General features: G+C 33.3%; 1 protein-coding gene across 1 annotated transcript; it reads right to left on the bottom strand.

Annotated features, from left to right (window-relative positions):
* Positions 1–879: 879 nt before the first annotated feature.
* On the bottom strand, positions 880–20,034 carry LOC133188075 (uncharacterized). Its single transcript, XM_061323463.1, has 10 exons — positions 19,962–20,034; positions 13,379–13,442; positions 10,120–10,171; positions 9,538–9,626; positions 9,190–9,387; positions 8,342–8,473; positions 8,053–8,240; positions 5,823–5,972; positions 5,565–5,636; positions 880–1,025 (listed from the first exon to the last, which is right to left on the bottom strand). Exons 2-10 carry the CDS (start codon positions 13,398–13,400, stop codon positions 1,002–1,004), a joined length of 927 nt encoding a protein of 308 aa, XP_061179447.1. The 5' UTR covers positions 13,401–13,442; positions 19,962–20,034; the 3' UTR covers positions 880–1,001.
* Positions 20,035–23,377: the final 3,343 nt, after the last annotated feature.

The following is a 23,377-nucleotide window of genomic DNA, read 5'->3' as shown; positions in this document are numbered from 1 at the left end:
AGTGTTTTCATCGGTGTTTTCTTCTGATCTTTCTGATTTCGGAAAGTCTTTATTCGGATCATTGTCTTTGGAATCTTCTACCCAATTATTTTTTGGACTGAGGTGGCTATAATTGCTATCAGGATTAATTTGTTTCTTCAAAGGCTTGGCATGGTCGTAATCGTCATCTAAAGCAGCTGCACTAGTTACTGGTTCATGGAGATGGTTGTAGATATCACCTTTAATATCCGAAAACATTTGTACGCTGGAATAAGCAGTGTTCTTGTTAGCCATGGACATTGAAGATACCTATTTGTTTAAATAATGAAAAAAGACAAATCTTTTATTCCTGAAAATAAATATGACATAAAAGTCTTTATTTAAAACCTTAGTAAGCTTCTTATTTTCATTCGATATATCCAGCACAAAAATCTCATGATAAAAGGTAAAATATCTACCGTAACAGGCTTATTTCTTGTTTGACTGGATTCTCCACATTCAATGTGTTTGTTATATGTCGGATTGTCAACATTATTACTTATATCACTATAACAATAATTAGACACAATTTCATTTTCTTCAAGAAATATTGCTCAAAACTAGAGAACTGCTATTGTCCCACTTTCCTTCTTACAATTCAAGTTATATATTTTGCATAAAAATTAAAAAGTATAAAAATATCAAACTTTAATGATTATATTATTATTTTATTGCTTCCTGAACAAGCTCCGAATCTGTTAGAACTTGTACTTATTTTACACTTTTATATTTTACACATTTTTCAGAGTACATGTTGTAAACTTGTAAATTTAGAATTTTATTGATAAAATCAATTGCATTACTAAATTAAGAACTTTTTTATTCATAAAATTCATCATAAGAAATTATATTTTACTTGTTTTGATTTCCTTGGGATCTACATTTCAGAACGATGAAAACAATACCGAGACTGACGACCACACCAAGAACAAAGCATCCAAAACAAACTCCAACTGTGACAATGATTCCAGTGTTTGATCCCTCTAATAGTGTTTCTTGGGTAACATCTTCATATTTAAATTCAAATAAACATACATAAAAAAAATTGCGGAAGCAATTCATTTTCAATTTGTAAGCGGCTAAAAACTAGGACAATTGGTCCACGGTCCAAACACTCAGATGCATTTCATACAGAAATATAGAATTATAAAGATAATGAAACTCATTATTCATTAATTAAAATGTAATGATTTTGATGTACGTGTTATCCATGATTAATATGAATTTCTCAAATTTTACCCCTGCTTTTAAAGACAGTCTACATGCTTTTGTTTATGTAAATATTTGAAATCTTACTTGACTAAAGGTGCTGACACTTCGACATATTAACCTTCACTACTTAAGGATGCTCGCAAATTGATATGAGAAATTGAATGTTTTTTCCCGAAAACATATTTTTAAAGAAACTTTATTGAAAATATTATTCTTGTACGATAATTTTAAACCTCTATCAGCATTTTTCTATCATTTTGGAATTGTAATGATAATAATAATACCACTTGGATTCAGAAAGTTGCAAGCAAATGAATCAGATATGGATTTTTAAAAACACTATGATAATGTGTTTTTTGTGTTAATAGTACTCCCGCCAGTATGCCATCAAATATGCTATCTGCATTGGTTTTAAAAGTTATAATTTGAAGTATGGAATTGGGTCAACTTAAATGTATATTGGCAATAAATTCTTCTAAAATTACTTCTTTAGCATATCATACAAAAAAGGTATCAGCTAAACACGAGAAACATAAACCAGTCTATTTGCCCCCCCCCCCCCCCTCCTGACTCTGAAGATCGTGAACTGTCAAGATTTGAAAAAGATAAACTTTGGTATGATAACGTGTATATTTGACCAATTGTGTCTGATCGCTTACTTTAACATGCAACTTTTTATCCTCTTTCGTGGTATTTTTATTCCTAGGACTATGAATTGAGCTAATTGAATCAGTTTACACGTACTACACAAAGATACTTTACTCAGTATTGATGTTTTTATTCAGATTTTTCCTTTCTATAATTTAGAAGCCTTATTGTTCACGAGCTCACCCTAACTTCAAAGGCCATGGTTTGAACAAAGGGGGAGTTTCGATAAGGCCGTTTTTCGGCCCCTCACGAAATTTTATGAAATTTTGATATTTTGTAGAAAAACTTCTAATCTTCCTGAAAATATGAAAATGATTTATGTTACGCATTTTCCGGTCACGTGATAATTGAAAATTTAAGTATACCCCCATTTCGTATATTTTGGGAGTAAACATTTTCATAGGGGGAAAGTGGATTTTTTAACCGTCAAAATCGTAAATGAAATAAGGATAAATATGAATAAAGACATAAATTAACCAATCTCAACATTTTTTTTTTTTTACGGAAAATGGTGTTTATCTTATGCGAATGTTTTTTTAAGGTGCGATATTTTTCTGGTGTGTCAAATGTTACTTTTTTTTTTAAAAGAGGATGGATTTAACTTATGAAACGTAAAATACATAGAAAGATTTTACATCATAATTAATCGACAATTTATACATAAACTTTATAACCAATATTTAACATTTTCCCATACGAAAAATGTAAATGAAAAGATATGTAGACATGAGATAGGTGAATGTAAAAACGTCATATACAGGTATATGCACTACATTTTCATCAATAAGGTTATACAACTACATGTTTTATAAAAATATACCCTAATATCATAAAATTGAAATTAAATAACATGTTTTGAAATAAAAAGATTAAAAAATAAATGCAATTTTATATACATACATGAATAAAAAGTTTACTTAAAAGCATCATATTGCTAGGTAAGCCAGTACATTGTAGGTGCAAGGTAAGAAAAATATTTTAGCTGGCGGCCGCCACATAACTATTCGGCGGCCGCTAGAAAAATATATTTGGCGGCGGCCAAATAGTTTTCCTGCGGCCACCACATAAATGACTGACGTCGACCAGAAACTTACGTTCCTTGCGGTGTAGACATGTAATCTAATAAAACATAAATCTAAAGTTATGAGGTGAAGACCTTATGAAGTGAATTTTTGTATGAAGTGTAGATTTTATCTTTGCTAATAAGGCATGAAACTTCAAGATTTGACTTCAAAGAGAAGTTGTAGATGTCGTTAATATGGCGGGGGGGGGGGGGGTTGTGGCCATTTTCAGACTATATTGATCTCCTTCAGAAGAAGAGCTCCATATAAAGATATACAAAAATGATCAAATTTTAAAACAAAAATGTATGAAATTTTTCTTTGCCAACTAATAGTTGACAGCTTAAGATATCATATCTAAAAAAATAAGTTATATCTGATGGTTAATTTGTTGACCCCCCAGCCTCCTTAAAGGCAGAGATTTTAAGCACCGCCTTCAAAAATACCTGGTCTGTGTACCTCTGTCAATCAAGTGCTTTGAGGTATATCATTGGGTGCTACAACTTGATTGGCAAAAACGCTACAATTTTATCTGGCGGCCGCCAGATATTTCAATGGCAGAAACTTATCTGGCGGCCGACAGATAACATATTTTTTTTACCTTGCACCTACTGGCTTCTGTATATTGCAATGTATTTGATGATATGAATGATATTGATTACAGTCAAAAATATTTTATCATGATACGTAATCTATAATACATTAAATTTTCCTTCTCATTATGAAACTTATAAGTATTTGCCAACATAGATCTGCATTATGTTTTCAGCATAACTGAGAGAATCCCAGCCAGGACTTATTTCCTCTCGCTTCTCAAATCTCCATAGATACTTAAGTTTCTACACCATTTCTAGTCACTTCTCATTTAGAGAGTTCTAGAATTCATTATATATGATTTGCTAGAACAGAGCGCAGTTCGAAATACATGTGAAAACGCCAAAGATATGTGTTTAATCCGTAATCAAGCAGACATATGCCCCTAGACATCCAGACTTAAAACAAGCCACGTTTCCTATATCAACCACACATAAATATATGGGCGCCTCTCTAGCATGTCGGAGCGTGGATTTCTATTTACAAGAAAGTCAAAAATATAACTATGCATGATAAATAACGTTAAGGAATGGACTTGCTCTAAAACTTATTTTTTGTTCAGTCAGTAGGGAAATGTCAGAAAGATGCAGCATCTGAACCATATCTGGTAATGTGCAATCCTAGATGCATCATTAATGCAAGTTTGGTCACGATGGGGCTTATAGTTATATAAGAATGAGACCCGCTTCAAAATCTTTAACCTGCTCACTTATTAATGAAATGTAGGTCATATCCAGCATCTGAAGCAATATAGTAGTGTGCATCATAAAGCAAGTCTGGTCAACAAGTGCTTTCAGCTGCTCTGCTCCAAAAACTTAAACCTGCTTTTAGAACATTTACTTGGACATTCTTTGGCTAAAAATCCAGCATCTGAAACCTGACTGGTGACAAGGAAACACGCTGGATCAGGTGACTCTGATTAATATAGGGCATAGATATACTTGAAAAAAAAATCTGCTTCAAAAACCTTTACCTGGAACACCGATGCCGACGGTATTACGAAAGCTCCCCCAACTTCAAGGAGGTGAGCTAAAAATGTGACGTTAACGTTATACGTTGGCGACAAAAAAACTGTCGAAATGAAGATAGGATACGATAATGTTTTCTACTGTTAATATAATCGAGAATCTTCTTTGATTTAAAGAAAATGCTACTTTTGGCCTAGTATTTTAACACAGAGTCAGATCAAGAAACCAGGAGCTTCTAATTTTAGATATGCAAATTTTATGCAATTTTCATTTTTTGGATATGAAGTGCACACGCGACACTCATCATATTTCAAGAAATTAGTGTGCAGAGTATATCTAATTACTGAAAAAAAATTAGGTGAGTGTCCCTCATGCACTTCATATTCTAAACATCGATTTTTAAATGCCACCCTCTTATATTTTCCCATAAGCCTAATGTTAACGGATCTGAGGGTACATCTAAGTATGTATCAGCTACGTTGTGAATTCATCTCATATTAACCTATGAAATGTAAATAACAAACGTTAATATATTTTTCTTGAATTCTAAACTAGTTTTGAAAAAATAAATCGAAATTTATTTTTATGAAAAAAAGTGGGCCGTTGAGCGACCTTATCGAAACTCCCCCTTTGATTTTAAACTACATGGATGGGCTTGTGTATCAGTTTGAATGATTCTGGCACAGTTGCTCTCAAGTGATATTTTCAAAGATTTTCGAATCATATATAAATAAATTTTAACCCCCTTTCGCTTCCCAACTCATGCTTTTATTTTATGTTGACCCACTGGATATTGAAAAGAGTCGTGTTTACGTGAATTTACTATTTATTTATTTTCTCACTCAAAAAGCTGCATGACCCTTTATTTGAACAAACTTCACTTCATCCAAGACTATCTTCTTGCAAGTGTTCTTAATTTCTGGAAAACTAAATAATAAGAAAGGAAAACAGACACAAGGATGACGGACAAATTTCGATCAGGAAAGTTCATCTGAGCCAAAGGCACATAAGAGCCAGCAAAAAAAAAAAAAAAGAAAAAAAAGAAAAAAATATCCTATTTTACCAAATAATTGATGTTCTGAATTTGGTTCAGATGTAGCAATCTGAGTATTGGGTGTTGTAGTTTCCATTCCACCTATATTAATAATAAAACAATATAAAAGAAATTGAGTGGCATGTTATGTGAACAGTTTCTCCAACATTCTACCTACTGATGATAATCAATTAACAAGATTCTCTAAGCACCTCATAATATTCTTAAATTAATGAAACAAATGAAAATTAAATGAAGTGACACTCTGAGCACATCTTTAATTCTTACACTTATTTCTTTTACAATGTGTAAAACTTTGATCCACATAGAATCCTGGACAGCAATTACAAATCTTAGTTGAATTTTCACAGCAGCTGTTATTGGTCGTCTCAGAACATTGTTCATTGTCAACACAAGCATTACCCAGTTTTGCATGTCCTTTAAAAGATGAATACAAGATTTCGTGTATTAAAATACAGCATCAGAGAAAAAAGAGGTCCCTTTGCCAAAAGCTCACGTCTGAAACCATGATCATTCTTGTTCTTCATCAGCAGATTCTTGTCCTGTATATTTCTATGTAAAACTTTGATCGCCCATTGTAGCCTCACCAAATACCAAAGGATCATAATTCAAACAAAGATCAAGGTTCACTAATAGCATTTTTTTTTTGGCCCAGCGATTTTCTGAAAATCAACTCTGCTCCGTTTTAGTTCACAATACATTAAACTTTTCTGGAACCCTTAGTGACTGCATCTTAAAAATGACGTAGTTTTCTCACTAGTCTTTACATTATAAAATCATGAAATACGTCGTTATCCTAAAATCCTGAATATTTCTGCAAAAACAACCAAAAGTTTACGTTGTTTTTCATTATTCTGCAAATAGCCCAACCTCTGATCCGAAATGTGCTTACATATCATGAAAGAACTGTTTCTGAAGATTATAAAACATGTTTTTTGTTGTTGTTTTTTTTTTTTTTTTTTTTTTTTTTTTTTTTGTTTTGTTTTGTTTTTTTTTTTTTTTTGTTTTTTTTTTTTTTTGTTTTTTTTTTTTTGATCGAGGGATGGACTCATATTTTAGTTCATTGTTGAAGATACTCAAATACACAGGTCTATTTTCTGCAAAATTCAAGAACATTGCTATTTCAGATAGCCTGTTTTTAATACCTGGACTATCAGATTTTTTTTATAGGAAATGAAAGCAAAAAGTCTGCACTTTATATTGATGGTTTGAAATAGGATTTGGTCAATTACTTGGTTTATGGACAGTACCATTTTTTGGATAAAGTGAACCTTCCTTTTTGAACTATCTGAGGATCACTTCAGGTGTCGAAACAGTATTTCAGTTGAGGTTCACGCCAAAACATGGCTGACGCAAAATAAGTCTTGAATCTCTTTTCCCGATTCGGGCATTTTTGCACTAGTCTGTAGCTGATTTTTTATGAGATAAAAATATATGTAAACTTCCTATTTACCAGATTCATTGAAATTTAGGGCGTGCTGATTTTTTTTCAAATATTATTTACTATATTTGAAAGGGGTGTGGTTAGGTCCAGCACTTGATTTTCAACAACTTACTCGACTTCGACCGAACAAACTTGCGTGCCTTGCTGGATGGATATCTGTTTTTGGTACTAAAGAGTTAAGAAAGAATTGTTTTACAAGATCTGAAAAGAAAAACTCTCAAAACTTGCTGCTATTCCGTAATCATCTCCGTCTCTCATCTCTATCGTAATATTCTCATGAATATTCTGTGCCCACAACGACAATGACGATAGACAGCGGACAAATTTTTTGATCAGAAAACGTCACTTGAGCTAAAAGATCATATATTAGTCACATAAAGAGCATTGTCTTTCACAATTTGCTCCTTCCAATGATAGTGAGGAATTAACTATTTCTAACATATATTACATAAAAAGGTACAAGAATAAAAAAAAGTTTCCCAAATTACCACAGATGATACGATTCACCTCGATTTACTATGTGTAAAAATTCCCTAACGAGCAGGGGAAATGTTTGTAATGATATGTTACTATGTGTAAAAATTCTCTAAGGAACAGGGGAAATGTTTGTTATGAAATGATATCTAACAAATAAAGGCTGACCAATTTATATTATCATGAACTTGAATTTTTAATTCTGTGAGTTTTTATATCACCACAAATTCAAATTTCGACGTATGTGTTTAATATTGAAATCTATTCATGCTTTACGGTTATTTATAATATCAACGATTAGTGAAAAATAAAAAAAAAAATAATAATGAAATATTGCATATGTGAGTGAATTTTGATTAAGCTACTTATGAGATTTCATTACAAATCATCATATCAGCTCCTTTCTTTATATTCAATAAGACTATCACAAGCTATAGATTTCCTCATGCGTATAATACCTTTTAAGTTAATGTAACAAACTATGGATCTTTTATTTTAAACGCCAGCTTTTTAGAGCATATTCCTTCTCAATAGTTATTCGTATATAAATACTGTTCATAGCATGTAAAATCCACTTACTTGGATAACATTGTGAACTTTTATTATAATACCCTGACTGGCAATCACATTTATTCTTCGAACAATTTCTGGAATTTGCTGAACCAGAGCACTGTCTATCGACAAAACAGCTTTCACCAAGAACCAAACCATCTTTTGGAGAAAAGTAGGGAAGTATGAGTATGTCAATTGTGTTAGATTGAAAATGTCTATTTTTTGTTGAAATATCATTAGATTTCACTTTACATCCACGATTACCTGTAATTGAACATATAACTCAAGGTACTTTCACATATGCATTATAACATACCTTTTTTGCAACTACCGTTAACTAGGATAAATCCATCCTTACATGCACATGTTCCCATTTCTCCTAATTTAGAGTAGGTTGTGTTCAGCTTCAAAATGTCAGAATTGTTTGAGCAGACATGTCCAAAATAATCTAAACGAATTAGTATTTTTTAAGTACACTGTATTTGTATATGACAGAAAATAGGGAGGGAAAACCTTATTATTTTGATTCATTTATTTAGGCAAATTGCATATTTTTCAATCATGATTCTTTTAATAATACACAAGCTATATTACAAGAGAAAAAGCTTTTTTTTTTTACTTCTAAGATAAATATATCAAAGGTATTCCTTGATATATAAGATATACAAGACAGTATTTTCAAATTGTTTTTAGAAAAAAAAACCTCCAAAACCATATACATTCCGTATCACAATTAATAATATCAAAAAGATATTGGAATGTATAAATATGTTTTTAATGGAAAGAAGAACTTATTATCAAAATCAAAAACTACGCAATGTTTTTGAGCCACTTAACATGTGATATATTTACTCTGATTGAGATTCTTTTGAGTACTTGTATAAATATAGGACTAAAAAAACCTTAATAAATAAACAACAGGAGCCAGTTTTACAAAAAAGCTTAAAACTAAGACCAAAAAGTTTAGTTGATTGTGAAATCTTACAAAATGAATGATTTCTTGCATAAAATATCTTACTTAGGTTTTTTTTTTTTTTAAACAGATTAAAACCATTTTCAAATTAATGTAAAATCAAAGCTTATTTGAAAAATTATATTTTGGTCTTAGTCGTAATTTCTTATGAAAACGGTACCCAAAATTTTTCTTGCTAAATGATAAAATACTTTTAAGGTCTTTTGAGGAACAATGCACTTTAATATTAACTCCATGTACTCCATGTGTAGATTGGCACTGATGAGTTTCTAATGTATCCCTATTGAATAAAATGTGTACGTTCTTCACTTTAAAAACACTCTTTTTGTCATTCAAGTCCACTTTTAATGCACACTGTTCTTTGCAAGGGAATCTTCCAAAAGGTAGCTCTAAAAGAAAAACAGGGCTTGAATAAGGGCAAAACGTTTGGTATTAGAGGGTCCATTTGTATTACAGTTGTCTTTCATCGTCATAGGACACGATTTCTTTATTCAATTCATCATACATCCATTACAATACCTAAAAATTTAAAGCAATACCCTGGAAACTCGCCTCCAAATAACTTTTTTTGAACTTGCAAGCAACATCACTTAACCCAAACTTCAATACCGTTTCTAGACAAACTTTTCTGAAAAATAAAATTAAAAGATATACGAACGTGTTTGTTTATTATCTTTTTCTTTTTTTTTTTTTTTTTTTTTTTTTTTTTTTGGAGAATATTAAAAAAAGAATTTTCGTGTAACGAGGTTGCATATAATAAAAAAAACAAAAACAAAAAAAAAACAATTAAATTTCGGAGCTGGAGTACGTGAGGACCTTTGTATTACAATGGCCATAACTGTTGCATGCATATTTAGCAGGAGCTTGTTTCAGATTGTTAGCCAATCTATTAGATTTGCTCATTATCAATGAAAAAAAACTACTCCTAACATATACTTTCTTTCTATAAGGAAATGCTGACTTTATGCAGAATGTATGATTTATGATATACCTTAATTCCTTGCATTGTAACATCAACACTGACACAATCGAATTAATAACACTTTCAAAGTTAGCATAACATTTTTTCTTCAAATGAAAATCTAATATCTTTCAAAAAAAAAAACGGTACATAATCTTACCTTTCAAAAGAGCAAATCATTGGCGACAAAGGCACAAGGAACAGGACAAAACCTTGACAAAAAGAGAGCTAAAGGAATAAATCTTATAGACTATTGTTTATTTACTAAATAACATGTTATAAAGAGAAATAAAATGATTGTTTAACTGCTGTAAAGAACAACAAGAGAGTGCTGGAATCCACCAAGCTGGCAGGTAGTAGGCAAATAAATAACATCTTGACATATTTATGTTAATTATCTCGAAATAGTGTACATGGATATAAATTTTTTTTTTCACCTTTTTTTATGACGCATTATCACAGGGAGGGATACAGATGGACACATGCAAATGAAACAAGAAGTCTGTGATCCAATACTCACTAATAATGGACTTTTGCGAGAAGCGCTGACTTTTACAATGGACGGCTTACCTTTACAATAGCACAATATACGGAAGCTCTTTTGCGATAAAAATTTTGAGCTTTACAGTTAATGAAACGACAATAATGGGTCATTTCAAAACACATATTAAGTTGTCTAGGAAGGGAACGGCAACCACTCTACGGTCTCTACCCTCAACCCTCTTCCTTCCCACATTGACACACTCTTGCTTATATTAGTTTTCCTTCCGGAATGTTTTTCTTTCTTATTTGATTCCCTCAGACAATGAGATTGAAAGAATTTTTTACCCCTCACGAACAAAGTTATTTAAGTTATGTAAATCTACCTCTCATAATCTCTTGCGTTGATTTGCATACCTGTAAATCATGTTAGTGACCCTAACACCATTTTCCTATTGTCTGTGCAAAGAAATTCACTATTAAAGTATGCATGGCCACTACACTGAGCTGAAAACTGTTTAAAATGATCTCTGCCAAGAAGGTGAAAATGAGAGAATATGTAAAAACTGTGCTTCTTTAAATAAATTGCCGAAAAATTCATATTAAAGATATTTTTTATAAGTTGAAAGAATTGTCTTTAACGCTGTATAGTTTTCAGATTGATTAAGAAATTCAAAAGTAAAAAAAGGAGAGTTAAAATATAAAAGTCAAACTGGTCGATTAAAATTTGTAGGGACACCAAAATTTATCGATGCAATGTGCAACATGATATCTGAACATGTCCGAATACATCCAAAGACATTGCTAGAATACTAAGTATTTCACCGTCATAACATTTTATACAATTCTGACAACGGAAATGAATATAATAATATTTTTATCAGATATGTGCCTTATTTTCTTAAAGTTTTCTAGGAGAAAAATATCCATCAGTGTCTTTGGGGCATCCCTTAAGATAGGTATGCTGAGGTTTTCTGGTCATCGGTAAAAAGACTTAAGATATGTGTAAAGGATAACAGGGAATGCTTTGAGGCTTGGGAATGTTTAGAATACTAGTATGTATTACGCACTTTTCCTACTTTTAGATGACCTATTGCATTATTTATTGAACGACCCTCGTATTGGCAATTGTAAATAATGCGATTACTTTAGGTAGTACAACACCCGTGAAATCAGTTTTTACTTCTTCTAAAACACAGCAGGGTAAAAGAATGAAAACCAATCAAATGTGTGTCATCAATATTCCATATATTGGACAATCTAGAACCTACCTTTAGGGTGGAATATAGAGATTAAGAATAGTAATCAAGCTCTAAAGTCCATTGAAACAAACGGGAGTCCGGACCTCTAAAAGCATCAAAGGTTGGATCAATAAGAGGGAGGAGTAAGCATCCCTGCCGACCGTTTACACCCGCTCCTCGTCATATGCAAGATCAAGCATACGGAAAAATCCGTCAATAATTCAGTATGGAAAAAATGGTCTAACAAGCGTCTATTTATTTCATGTTCATGCGATCTAACCGTCTATTACTACATAGGGTGTAACTTTTGATAAAATTTCTTTGTATTCGATTCCTGATATTTGGATATATGATAAGATATATGATAAGAAGCCCCCACGTCCTATATACAATAAAGTTCAAGGTCATATTTAGAGATCAAAGGACAAATATTATGACGTCATTTATTGATTTCTTTCACATTGAAATTTTCTAAATCACCAAAATATCTGAAACCAATGGTTCAATTTTCCTTATTTTGACATATTTTATATTCGGTCCATTAGTATCAATCTGTTGATTTTTTTTTATAAAATCAAATTTGAATTATATATTCTTCGAAAGAGGTCTTAAAGTGTAGCATATTTCCGTATGAATTTGAAATTCCTGAGCCATGTTTCTATTTATATATCACTGTACTCAAATATTCCGTTTTCAATATATTTTACTGAAATATATTGACAAAATTTACCTTTATAAACAGCATCACACACATTTGTAATACATCAAATGGTTATTTTTAAACAATGCACTTTCTCATGTATGATTTCACCCTATTCTTACAGGGGTCTGATAGGCTATATATCAAAACAATGTGTGACTGAATTTATTTCCTATTATATATGAGGAGGAATTTTGTATCTTAAATCAAAATTTCGTAGAATTTAAGGAAATATTTGGCCTTCCTGTTTTATACTACCTTAATGCCAAAGGCACTCAATATGCCTTTTAATCTCCTGTTATATGACCGGTAACTTTGCGACTAGTTTGATGGAGAAGATTACTTTCTCTTCGTTTATTCTGAGAAATTGCCTTTTGATAATAAATATTCATGAAGTCTTTGCTTCCTTAAATGCTTAGGTAAAGCATCAAATCTAGATTGATTGATTGATTGTTTGTTTGTTGTTCAACGTCCCTCTGGAGGATTTTTCCCACATATAGAGACGCCACCACTTGCCGGTGGAGGGCTACAAATTTTGACCTTTACTCGGCTCTCAGGGCCATTGAGCAGTGAGGGATCTTTGTGCCAGCACCTACTGCGACACGGGACCTCGGTTTATACGGTCTCATCCGAAGGACCGGTCTCCACGTCCCGCAGTGGGATTCGAACCCGCGACATAAGGATCAACTCCTTACTCCGCGACTCTAGAGCAGACGCTCTTACCACTGCGCAACTTCAAATCTAGATGATCTTAAGGAAGTCATTTTTACAAAGAAACTCCCAAATCACCTAGCGGAAAATCAATAAAAATACAGATCATACCGCTTTGATAATGACTGCATTGCAGTTCGTAAAATTGTTCATATAAAAACAAATAATATACATTCATACCAACAGTCATTGCTCCCCTTTTGTTGAAGGTGTCCTTAAATTATACTCATATTGTGCCATTAATTCTAGTATGATAATTATAAATAATAAAATGTTTGTTTTCTTACGCAAAACTCCATTCAAATCCATGATGATGTGGAATGTGCCTCTTGGATTTTTGCCTTTTCTGACCTAAATAAAATTGGATGCTTTAGAAAACGAGAACAAAGATACCGACTCACGCTATTGTATTATGAAAATAAATATTATCCAAACAAATGTTCTTACCCAACTCTCCACACAGTTCCTTGATTATAAACTCTCAATGAATAAAAATTATGTACTTGTGTGTTAGCTTTTAAATATTATCCAAACATCGCTAATGTTCTTACCCAAATCTCCACTCAGTTCCTTGATTATAAACTCTCAATGAATATGCACTTGTGTGTTAGCTTTTTTTTTTTACTTCCTTCCTTGCCACTGTTATTATAAACATGAAGAAAATGATAATCATCCTACTTTAAGGATCGTGGTTTATTGGTATCGTCTTTTAATTTAAGTTATATCTGTTATGAGTAAGTAAGGAGCAGAGGATTTAGAGAGTAATAGGCCAGTTAAATCGTCCAGATCAAGTCGTTATGTCATGTGAGTAAAAAGACAGCTCAGGGAAGGATATGACGATTGGGTTGCATTCTTCGTTTTATAAAAAAAAAAAAACCCAGAGAATAACTACATTAAATAATTAACTAGATTTAACATATTTATCTACAAAATACCGTTAGTTATGTTTTTATGTGTATCAATGCATTATGATTTTAAAAAAAATTAAATGTTTTTTCTGGTAGTGTGTTGTAATAAAACTCTATATGCCGCCCTCTTGGGTCGATACAGTTATTACATAATATATATTTTCCCTGAAACGTCATATCAATTTGAGTATAAATTGAAGTTTCATATTAAAGAATTACGATGCTATCCTTGTAAGGGTTTAAAGTACTACAAAATCATCCTTAATTGCTAGTGAAAATTAAATAGATTTATCTATTTACAGGGCAAGCTAAATGTTTTTCATATAACATGATTATGCCTTCTCATTTAGGTTTTCCAACAAACAGTTACCGTCACGGTAGCTCAGTCGGTAGAGCGCTCGCTCCGTCTGACCTAAGTCGATAAAAAATAGGTAGCAACTGTTCCTTCGCCAAGCACTCGGCACTTGTGAAAGTTGCGGGTCATTCGAATGAGACCTTAAAAACCGAGGCCCCGTGTCACGGTAGGCGTTGGCACGATAAAGAACCCTCACTGCTCAATGGCCCTGAGTGCCGAGTGAAGGTCTAAATTTGAAGCCTTTCACCGGTATATGGTGACGTCTCTACATGAGTGAAAAATTCTCGAACAGGACGTAAACCAACATACAATCAATCAATCAATCAATACCACAAACTGTTGAAATTTAGGTGGGCACTGACTATGCTCCTTTATTAGCCGACTTGAATTGTTTTTATTTTCCCATTTATTCAAAAACCCCTGCATGAGAATAGGAAAACACTTACAGTGGCCTTCAACTCGACTTTCAGATATATAAAGGTCGTACAGTAAGTAATGCAAAATGCGATATATAAATAAGAAAAAGCCCAAAAGAAGTTTTAAAAAAATATTTTTTATCCCTCAAAGTATTCCCTGTTGATCTTTTCATGTCTAAAGTCTTTGTACCCATAACACCTCAGCATACTCTTTTTAGGAAGTTCAAAAGGCACTGATGAATACCAATCTTTATGACACGAAGATTGGTAAAGTCTCAATTGAAGAGTTGTAAGATCTTCCCTTGTTATTGGAATAAAAAGACTTCACAATGAATGAAATCTAGTGAATATGGAGGATTACTAAGCTCTGTAATAAACATTCCTTTCTTCAAACTTTCTTTTATATCTCTATGCTTATTTGTAGCAGCCTTGTTAAGCACAAGAAAATTAACCCACAAACCGGTATTTGGACTTCTGTCACAGAAAACCTGCTGAACTTTCCTTAATGCAATTCTAACATAAAAACATTGATAATCCTTCCTTTGTGCGTAGGTTCATGTATTATCGGACCCTTTGACTGAAGAGAAAACATGTATAAGACATGTTTAGAGCTCTAACTTCAATTTGCAATATTAAGACGACAGCTTTCTCTCTGATTCTACTTTTCATTGTTGTTCTTCCTTTTTGGCTATAAAAAGTGCAACAATGTTTTGACACCAATCACCCAAGTTTATCATTACTCTCTTTGTAATAATGTTTATTTTTTAATACACTTGGCTCATTTAATGTGTGGTTTCTCTTAGGCATCTGTAGGGAAATAAGGCATCCGATTGATTGGTTTATTGTATGTTGTTTAACGTCCCATTCGAGAATTTTTTACTCACATAGAGATGTCAACGTATGCAGCTGAAGGGCTTCAAATTTAGACCTATACTCGGCACTTAAGGCCATTGAGCAGTGAGGGTTCCTTATCATGCCAGCGCCTACCGGGACCCCGGTTTTTGAGGTCTCATCCGAAACACCCTTGAATTTCACTTCTTAAGAAGCTTATTTCGGTACGCGGAGCAGGTCTATTTCCGAGAAACTATAAGTCCCATGGTGACATATACTTTAGATTTCCTTGTATGAATTTGTTTTCTTAATTCACACTGCGGTCCAGATCTGCTCTGTGATATTGCTACTCCTTCAAGACACATGGACAGTAAGATGACAAAGTGACCCCTATATATCTGTCATGCCCTGCAAGCGATACAGAAGTTTCTATGTGTAAGTGCCTATGTCTGTAAATATAACAAACTAAATATGTTTATACAGTAACTGTACTTTATTAAGTTTATTTCACGGTCACAATAATACAGATCATAGATTGCAGTTAACATCTTCTGGGGCATAATCTTTTCAAATCCATGACCACTCTATATAAAGTTTTCTTTTGAAATGTTTGCCTTTTCTGAACAGAATAGTGTGATTTTAAAACTGAGAACAAAATAATTTTTGTCTTTAAGATATCGACTCACGAACCTGTATGAAAAAGATCTTATCCAAAACAAAAAGTCTTAAAAAAATTCCGTTCTCATGTGATTGTTGGCTGTTTTATAGGCATAATTTGGCATGAAATACTATCTCCTGGGGCGTGCTTTTTTCAGGCTCCTTGGATCAAATACCTACATTATATATACTCATTCCCCTTATGCTTCCATGTTACGATAATCGTCACATAAATTGTGTTATATATGCAATTTCTCAAAAAACTATTAAACGGCCATGACAAGCATGCAAAGCATATTTGGCTTGTTTTTTATTGGATTCTATTTAGAGACAGTTTTGAACTTCATTAAGAATTATCTATTAAAGTTTATGTCTGTTGCTATCTATGTCAAGGGTTTCACGACATAACATCGTTATTTTGAACAGGAAACGATTTTATATTTAAGAGAATATTATAGATTTATATTCTATTATAGTTCATGACAATTTCGTTTAAGTTTTAAGATATCTTAAATGCAAAGCGGCAATTTCCGTTTTGAATTATGTGTAATGACAACGCAAAGTGTTGAGGATACAACCAAAAATATGCCAAAAATATATATATAAATTTATGCCAGCTTTTAATTTGTATTGGAGAAATTATGCATTTAAAAACCAACAAACTCGTTCGAAAAAGTTCTATAAATCAATATTTAACATTTACGATTGAACTGGAGTCCTTCATTTAATGATTAACTGTGGTAATATCGAAGGGTGAAGCTGATCTCAGTATTCACAAGACATATGCTTGATAAAAATGCTTCATGTTTAGATATTTCCGCCTACGGAAAAATAGCTATGACGGCACATAAAGACTTAAGGATCCATAACACAAACAAAAATTCGATGCCAGGATTGATATATATTTTTTGGCTGACTTTGAATAGAAATTACATAAATAATAAATCCCTAAGTTTTCTTTGATGCTCAAATATGCGACTTTGTTTTGTTTTCTATATAGTACTATACATATTTTTGCACATGTTTTTAACATTGTGAAAAAATCTAACAAAGTTTTCCCACTTTACCTGTCAAACTTTATTCAGGTTACCTATTTGAATATAAATCTATGAGAAATATTGCTGATTTTTGAAGAAAAAAAAGTATGTGTTATTTATCCTTAACAAGCTAAATGTACTATAAATGCAAAAAATGTCTTCTTACAGTTATATAAAAATCATTATGGTATTCACTGTTTCTAAAAAAAAAAATCCCCAGATGCATTGACACTGCCCTGTTTTGATGCAGTAAAACTGACTGTGTAATCAATGCATACTTTTTCTTGCTGATGTATTAAACCATACATGACTATTTAATTATCCTTACTCGTTAGACCACAGGCACCTGAAGTGTGGATACCCCCCTCCCTGAATTAAAACAAAATAGTAAGAGCCTATACTTTCTCAAAAATATGAGATTTTCCCGTCAATCACACCTTAACTTAGATTTATGCAAGCAGATCGTACTTTTTCACGTTTAGAGATTGGCCATGCATGGTATAATAAAAATGCACAAGGTAAGAAACAAAAATTATAAACAAACGGAGTGGGGGGGGGGGGGGGGTTACCTGCGTTGAGACATATTTCCAAGATAACAATGTTGCCTATCATATTTTTGCAAGCATTGAGTTGGGGAGAATCTCTTTGACCTAAACCCCGTCCTTAGTGTTTATATGCCGTGATCGAACGGATACATAACATTTTCTCCATTGACAGCTTTAAAGGAGGTCCTGATGTACACCGATCTGTTTTGTTTGATCTGATTAGTCAATAATTTTAAATCTTCAACTGTAAACCAATCAGATGAAGTGATAATGCCAAAACCACCTTTTTTATTGCTGTCAATGAAGAAAAAATTATTTTTCCGATTAATAAATCGTCCATTACAGCATATAAAACACCAAGAATAGGGTTAAGGTCCAAGAGACTTGTAGGAGAGCATCTTCCCGACAGCTTGCATGCAAAAATATGATAGGTAACACTGTTATTATCTTGGAAATATGTCTCGAAGCGGGGAACATCGTTTATGAAATCTGTTTCTTACCTTTTCATTTCACCGTGTTTCTTACCTTTTCATTACATCGTACATGGCAAATCTCTAAAAGTAAGAAAAAGTACAATCTGCTTGCTTAGAACGACATATGGATGTAACTGACGGGATGATAAAACATTTTTGAGAAATTATAAACTATTACTTTTTTTATTATTTAATGGGGGGGGGGATCAATCCACAATTCATGTGCCTGTGGTTAGACATGACTGTAAAGAAATAGAATGGTTTGGTTAATCTATTTCACAATTTGTAAATATCTGCCTGATCTTATTTCCTTTTTATATTTCTATATTAAATGTTTAAAGTTTTTTGCGCCTCCTTGTGAAAACATATAGTAAAAATATCACCTGAAAAAGTCGTTAATTGAGTTAGATAACGATGAAATTATCGACGTTGCGCGCGATGTTCGTGTTCATTTTACACATTAAGTACCAAAGCTATTAATCCCATTTCAAAACAATGTTCGCAATATGGGTTATTCTGGTTTGAAACAATACCTTCTCATGATTGCAGTCAGAGAATAAATTTAGATAGATCTTCTTGCAAAATATACTATTTTTCAGTGCAAATGTAAAATATTTTACGCATGCCACGCGTTACATTTTTAAGCGGGGATCGCGCATTTTTCTTGGATTTCTAAAATTTTCAACAACCATGCTTTGAGAGACTTATTTTCACATGCAGCCAATTCAAATACGGTATATATTTAATAAAGAAGATATGTGCTTTTCTGAAGTATTTATTACGACTTAGAAGACATAAAGAATTTACTCCAGTTGTTACAAGTGTTTGTGTTCGTGGAGCTCATTTATCTCAAGATACAGGGCCATTATGATAAGAAAATTTATTCGGATTCTTTAGTATAATTGCGTTGTTAGTGCCCCTCTTTGAAATGATTCGACGTCTCTTCAAATTGATATTCGAGATATATGTTTCATCTAGATGAAATGTAACAATGTCTCTCTTCTGCAGAAAACAAAGGAGAAGTAAAAGAGGAAAAGAAACAAAAGTATTGTCATTAGATGTTAAAATTTTACTTTGTAGTTTATAATTTCGAAGTTGAAAGATTCAAGTTGAGTTATTATTTTATGTTTTAGAATCTACAGTGGGATCGTTTAATTTCATAAATAAACATATCAAGAAAGTTTTTAATTTATCCACGAGAAAAAAATCTACGAAAGTTGTAAGGAAAGAACAAGAAATGAGTCGAACGCTATGGATATTGTACCCGATTGAGTCTTACCCACACACACCAAAGCAAACATTTCAGTGTCATGTGGTGGACATTCTGATACAGAGAAGCATTTTGATTTTTCTAGTGAACAAAACATGTACGAGTATTTGCCAGATTATGCTTGTGATTTTACTGTGTTTTCCAAGAGGGCCATGCCTATAAAGCAATAACTATTATATGAATGTAAAACAAAAAAAATCATCATTCTTACTCTTTTTTTACAAGGAGAATTTGAAGTCCATAATTCTTTCAAAAATGAAGCAATCTCTATTAGAAGAAACCTCAAAGAAAAACAGGTCATGGAAAAAATATTTCCAGGTGCATACAAAACTGGTTCGGTCAATTCGCAGACGGAAATATTTTGTTAAAATTACTTACGTAATGTTGTAGGCTGTTTCAGATGTTGACACCTTTCCACGCAATGACGTCGGGCATTTTGTATAATTGTAAATATATTTGCTATGGAATGTTGTGGTCACATCTAAACCTAATGGTATAAAAATAATAAATAATGTACCACAATACTTTTATTTCCTTATCATTAATGTTATAGATATAGTTCTATTCATCAGAATGAATATGGGGTGATGCTACGCTTCCGCATACTAGGCATTGTGTCTAAAATAGACACTGGGAAGTGGAACAAAATTGAAAATTTATTCTATCGCCATTTTCATAAGTCCTTAATAAGTGCAGTCATCCTTTTTTTTTTTTTTTTTTTTTTGTTGTTTAACGTCCCTCTCGAGAATTTTTCACTCATATGGAGACGCCACTACTTGCCGGTGGAGAGCTGCAAATTTTTACAAATACTCGGCACTCAGGGACATTGAGCAGTGAGGGATCTATTTCATGCCATCACCTACTGCGACACGGGAGCTCGGTCTCATCCGAAGGACCGGTCTCAATGTCCCACAGTGGGATTCGAACCCGCGACGTAAGGATCAACTCCTTACTCCGCGAGTCTAGAGCAGACGCTCTCACCACTTCGCCACGCGGGCGACCAGTCATCCTTTGTATTTACACATTGAAGACATTAACTTTAGTTCAGAGTAAGATTCATTAGGTCATTTTATGTTATTTATTATCTTACATGTTTAAAGAAGCAATCATTGATAGCAATTTGCAGATCATTACCAGTACGCCTATAAATTAAACACTTCATATATAACACTCAAATACTGTGATTTTTTCATGGAATAAAAGTGATATTCTCTCACAGTGTGAAAGGATACCAAAGTGATATTCTTTCACAGTGTGAAAGGATATCAAAGTAAGTAAAATATAATTTCTGGCCTATAATAAGATTGAGATAGTAACTACACCATCTTGATAGAGATTAAAACTGCCAATTTCTTCCCAAATATAATGCTAAAATCCATGTTACAATGCTTTCAATCTCACAATTTGCAAGCTATAACGTCTCAACTGCTCAACTATGACGCCACAGCCTATGACACTGTGTTAAGAAAAGACAGAGGCAAAGGGAAAATCAAAGAAAATTTAATAAACAGAAAATTCGTGAGACATGATTTTTTTGATTTTTTCATACATAAAAAATCCTGTCCCATTTGTGAAATAAATTCCATATCCAACTACAAAACATTGAATATCCTCTATGTATTAATTTTTATCATACAGTTATTCTGCCAAAAAGAATCATATTTAAAAGCTGCAAAATGATAGAGCTAAGCGTAGTTGTTGGATAAAAAACTGTCCTGATACAGGGACATCATCCATGAAGGAGAATAGTGACTGGGATGGTGAGTCATGCTTCCTAATATTGAGATATAATTGCATAAGAGACTGGTATGGACAAAGGTTGGAATTCGTTTTATTTCGATGAATTCGTATTGTAGAGGTAGGAGACATTGCATGTTTGAAGTAGGGAATGCTTATTTCAAGGTATTGCTCATGTTGTGTCTCTGACTTTAGTGCTGCATTTTTAAATAAAAGTTGTGTTGTGTTGCACCAGAGGGTCTAGTATACATGCCCCTATACGTAAGAATGTACAATAGCTCTTGACGGCAATTTTGTGAAGAATGAGGATGTTGTGTGTTCGAAAGCCAGGAGAAGAGATTTTAAACAAGAAATTTGTGAGCTAATGCTCACTAGTTATACCCCCGCTCTGATGTGAATATACACTTTCATGTTGACATCGAATTCAAACAAAAATGAATCCCACTATATGGCATGCCTAAACAAAGATTGTGCTAAAATTTCAAGCATCTGTGCTGTGTAGTTGCTGAGAAAACTGAGACGGAAATTTGGTACGGACAGACGCAGGAATAAACAGGAAGGTGATATCGGATTCAAACAAAAATGTATCCCACCATATGACATGCCTAAACAAAGATTTGCTAAAATTTCAAGCATCTGTGATGAGTAGTTGCTGAGAAAACTGCGACAAAAATTTGTTATGGACAGAGGAACGGAGAAACAGGAAGGTGACATCGGATTCATACAAAAAATGTATACCACCATATGTCATGCCTAAATAAAAATTGTGCTAAAATTTCAAGCATCTGTGATGAGTAGTTGCTGCGAAAACTGCGATGAAATTTTGTTACCGATAGATGAACGAAGAAACAGGAAGGTGACATCGGATTCGAACAAAAATTAATCCGATCATATGGCATGCCTAAATAAAATTGTGCTAAAATTTCAAGCATCTGTGATGAGTAGTTGCTGAGAAAACTGCGACAAAAAATTTGTTAAGGACAGACACACAGGCACACGGACGCACAGACAGCTAGACAGACACACAAGGGTAAAACAGTATACCCCCCTCCTTCGGAGCGGGGGGTATAAATATTAAGAGTTATTGGGAGCCTAGTATATGATGATGGTTTAACTTTCTTGAACCATTGTAACATTTTTTTAACAATGAAATATCTGCAAAATCCCCTAGCGGAAATCTGAAACTTGGAGCAGATACTAGGTTGTGTACTGTAGAGACAGCTGATCCCTTAAGACACATGTAGCTATGGACTATAAAAGGCGAAAGAAGCTGTAGGGATGTGGAAAGGGGCATTCTTTGGGAAAAGCTCTACAAATTGTTTATAAGTTTGGAAAACTGACTTATCAGCTGAGGTTGTGAATGTCTGAGCAAGCTGCAAGGTAATAGTTTGACTCAAATTCCTAAAGAAAGATGAACTGGTGTTTGTTCTCTGACTATATGGGAGTACCTATTTCTGAATACTGAGACCTGTTGTCGAGAAATTAAGCAAATATGCAGCCATATTGGCTACCCCTTGAATGTGTTAGCATTGTGTATGGGACAAAATCATAAAAAGTCTCATTAGTTGCATAGGTTTGGGGTCCTTTGATGTATTTTTGTTAATGATTTGAACTACAAACTCGAGACCTACAATTTAATTTGGTACATGTTGTTGGGTAAACTGTTTTTTTTTTTTAGTTAAATTGGATGCCCAGGCGCAGATTCAGGAATTGAAGTTAGGGAGGGCGCAAAAGTAGACAGGGGGTCTGGGGGCCGTCTAGAGGCCCCGGTGGGTCCAGGGCGAAGCGCTGGTGGGGGGGTGAGGGGGTGCGAAGCCCCCCTGAAGCTCCTGGATTCTGAAGATTTTGTAGGGTAAAAAGAGGTCTACCAAGTAGACATTTTTACATTTTCTCGACGAAACTGTGATTTAAGCTAACTTTGACAGTTTGGGGAGGGAGGGGAGTGCAGCCCCCTTAAATCCGCCACTGATGCCCTACATCTTTTGCAAAAACCAGGAGTGCGCTGTAGCACTTGAGCGATTGTGGTGGTCTTAGGAAGAGGAAGTCTTCTAATATAT

This window comes from Saccostrea echinata, unplaced genomic scaffold (assembly GCF_033153115.1).
Source record: "Saccostrea echinata isolate AGI-Se365-2 ecotype Australia unplaced genomic scaffold, CSIRO_AGI_Sech_v1 ptg000015l, whole genome shotgun sequence".
NCBI lineage: Eukaryota > Metazoa > Mollusca > Bivalvia > Ostreida > Ostreidae > Saccostrea > Saccostrea echinata.
Note: the sequence above shows the minus strand (reverse complement) of the source record. Positions and strands in the feature narration are given on the sequence as shown.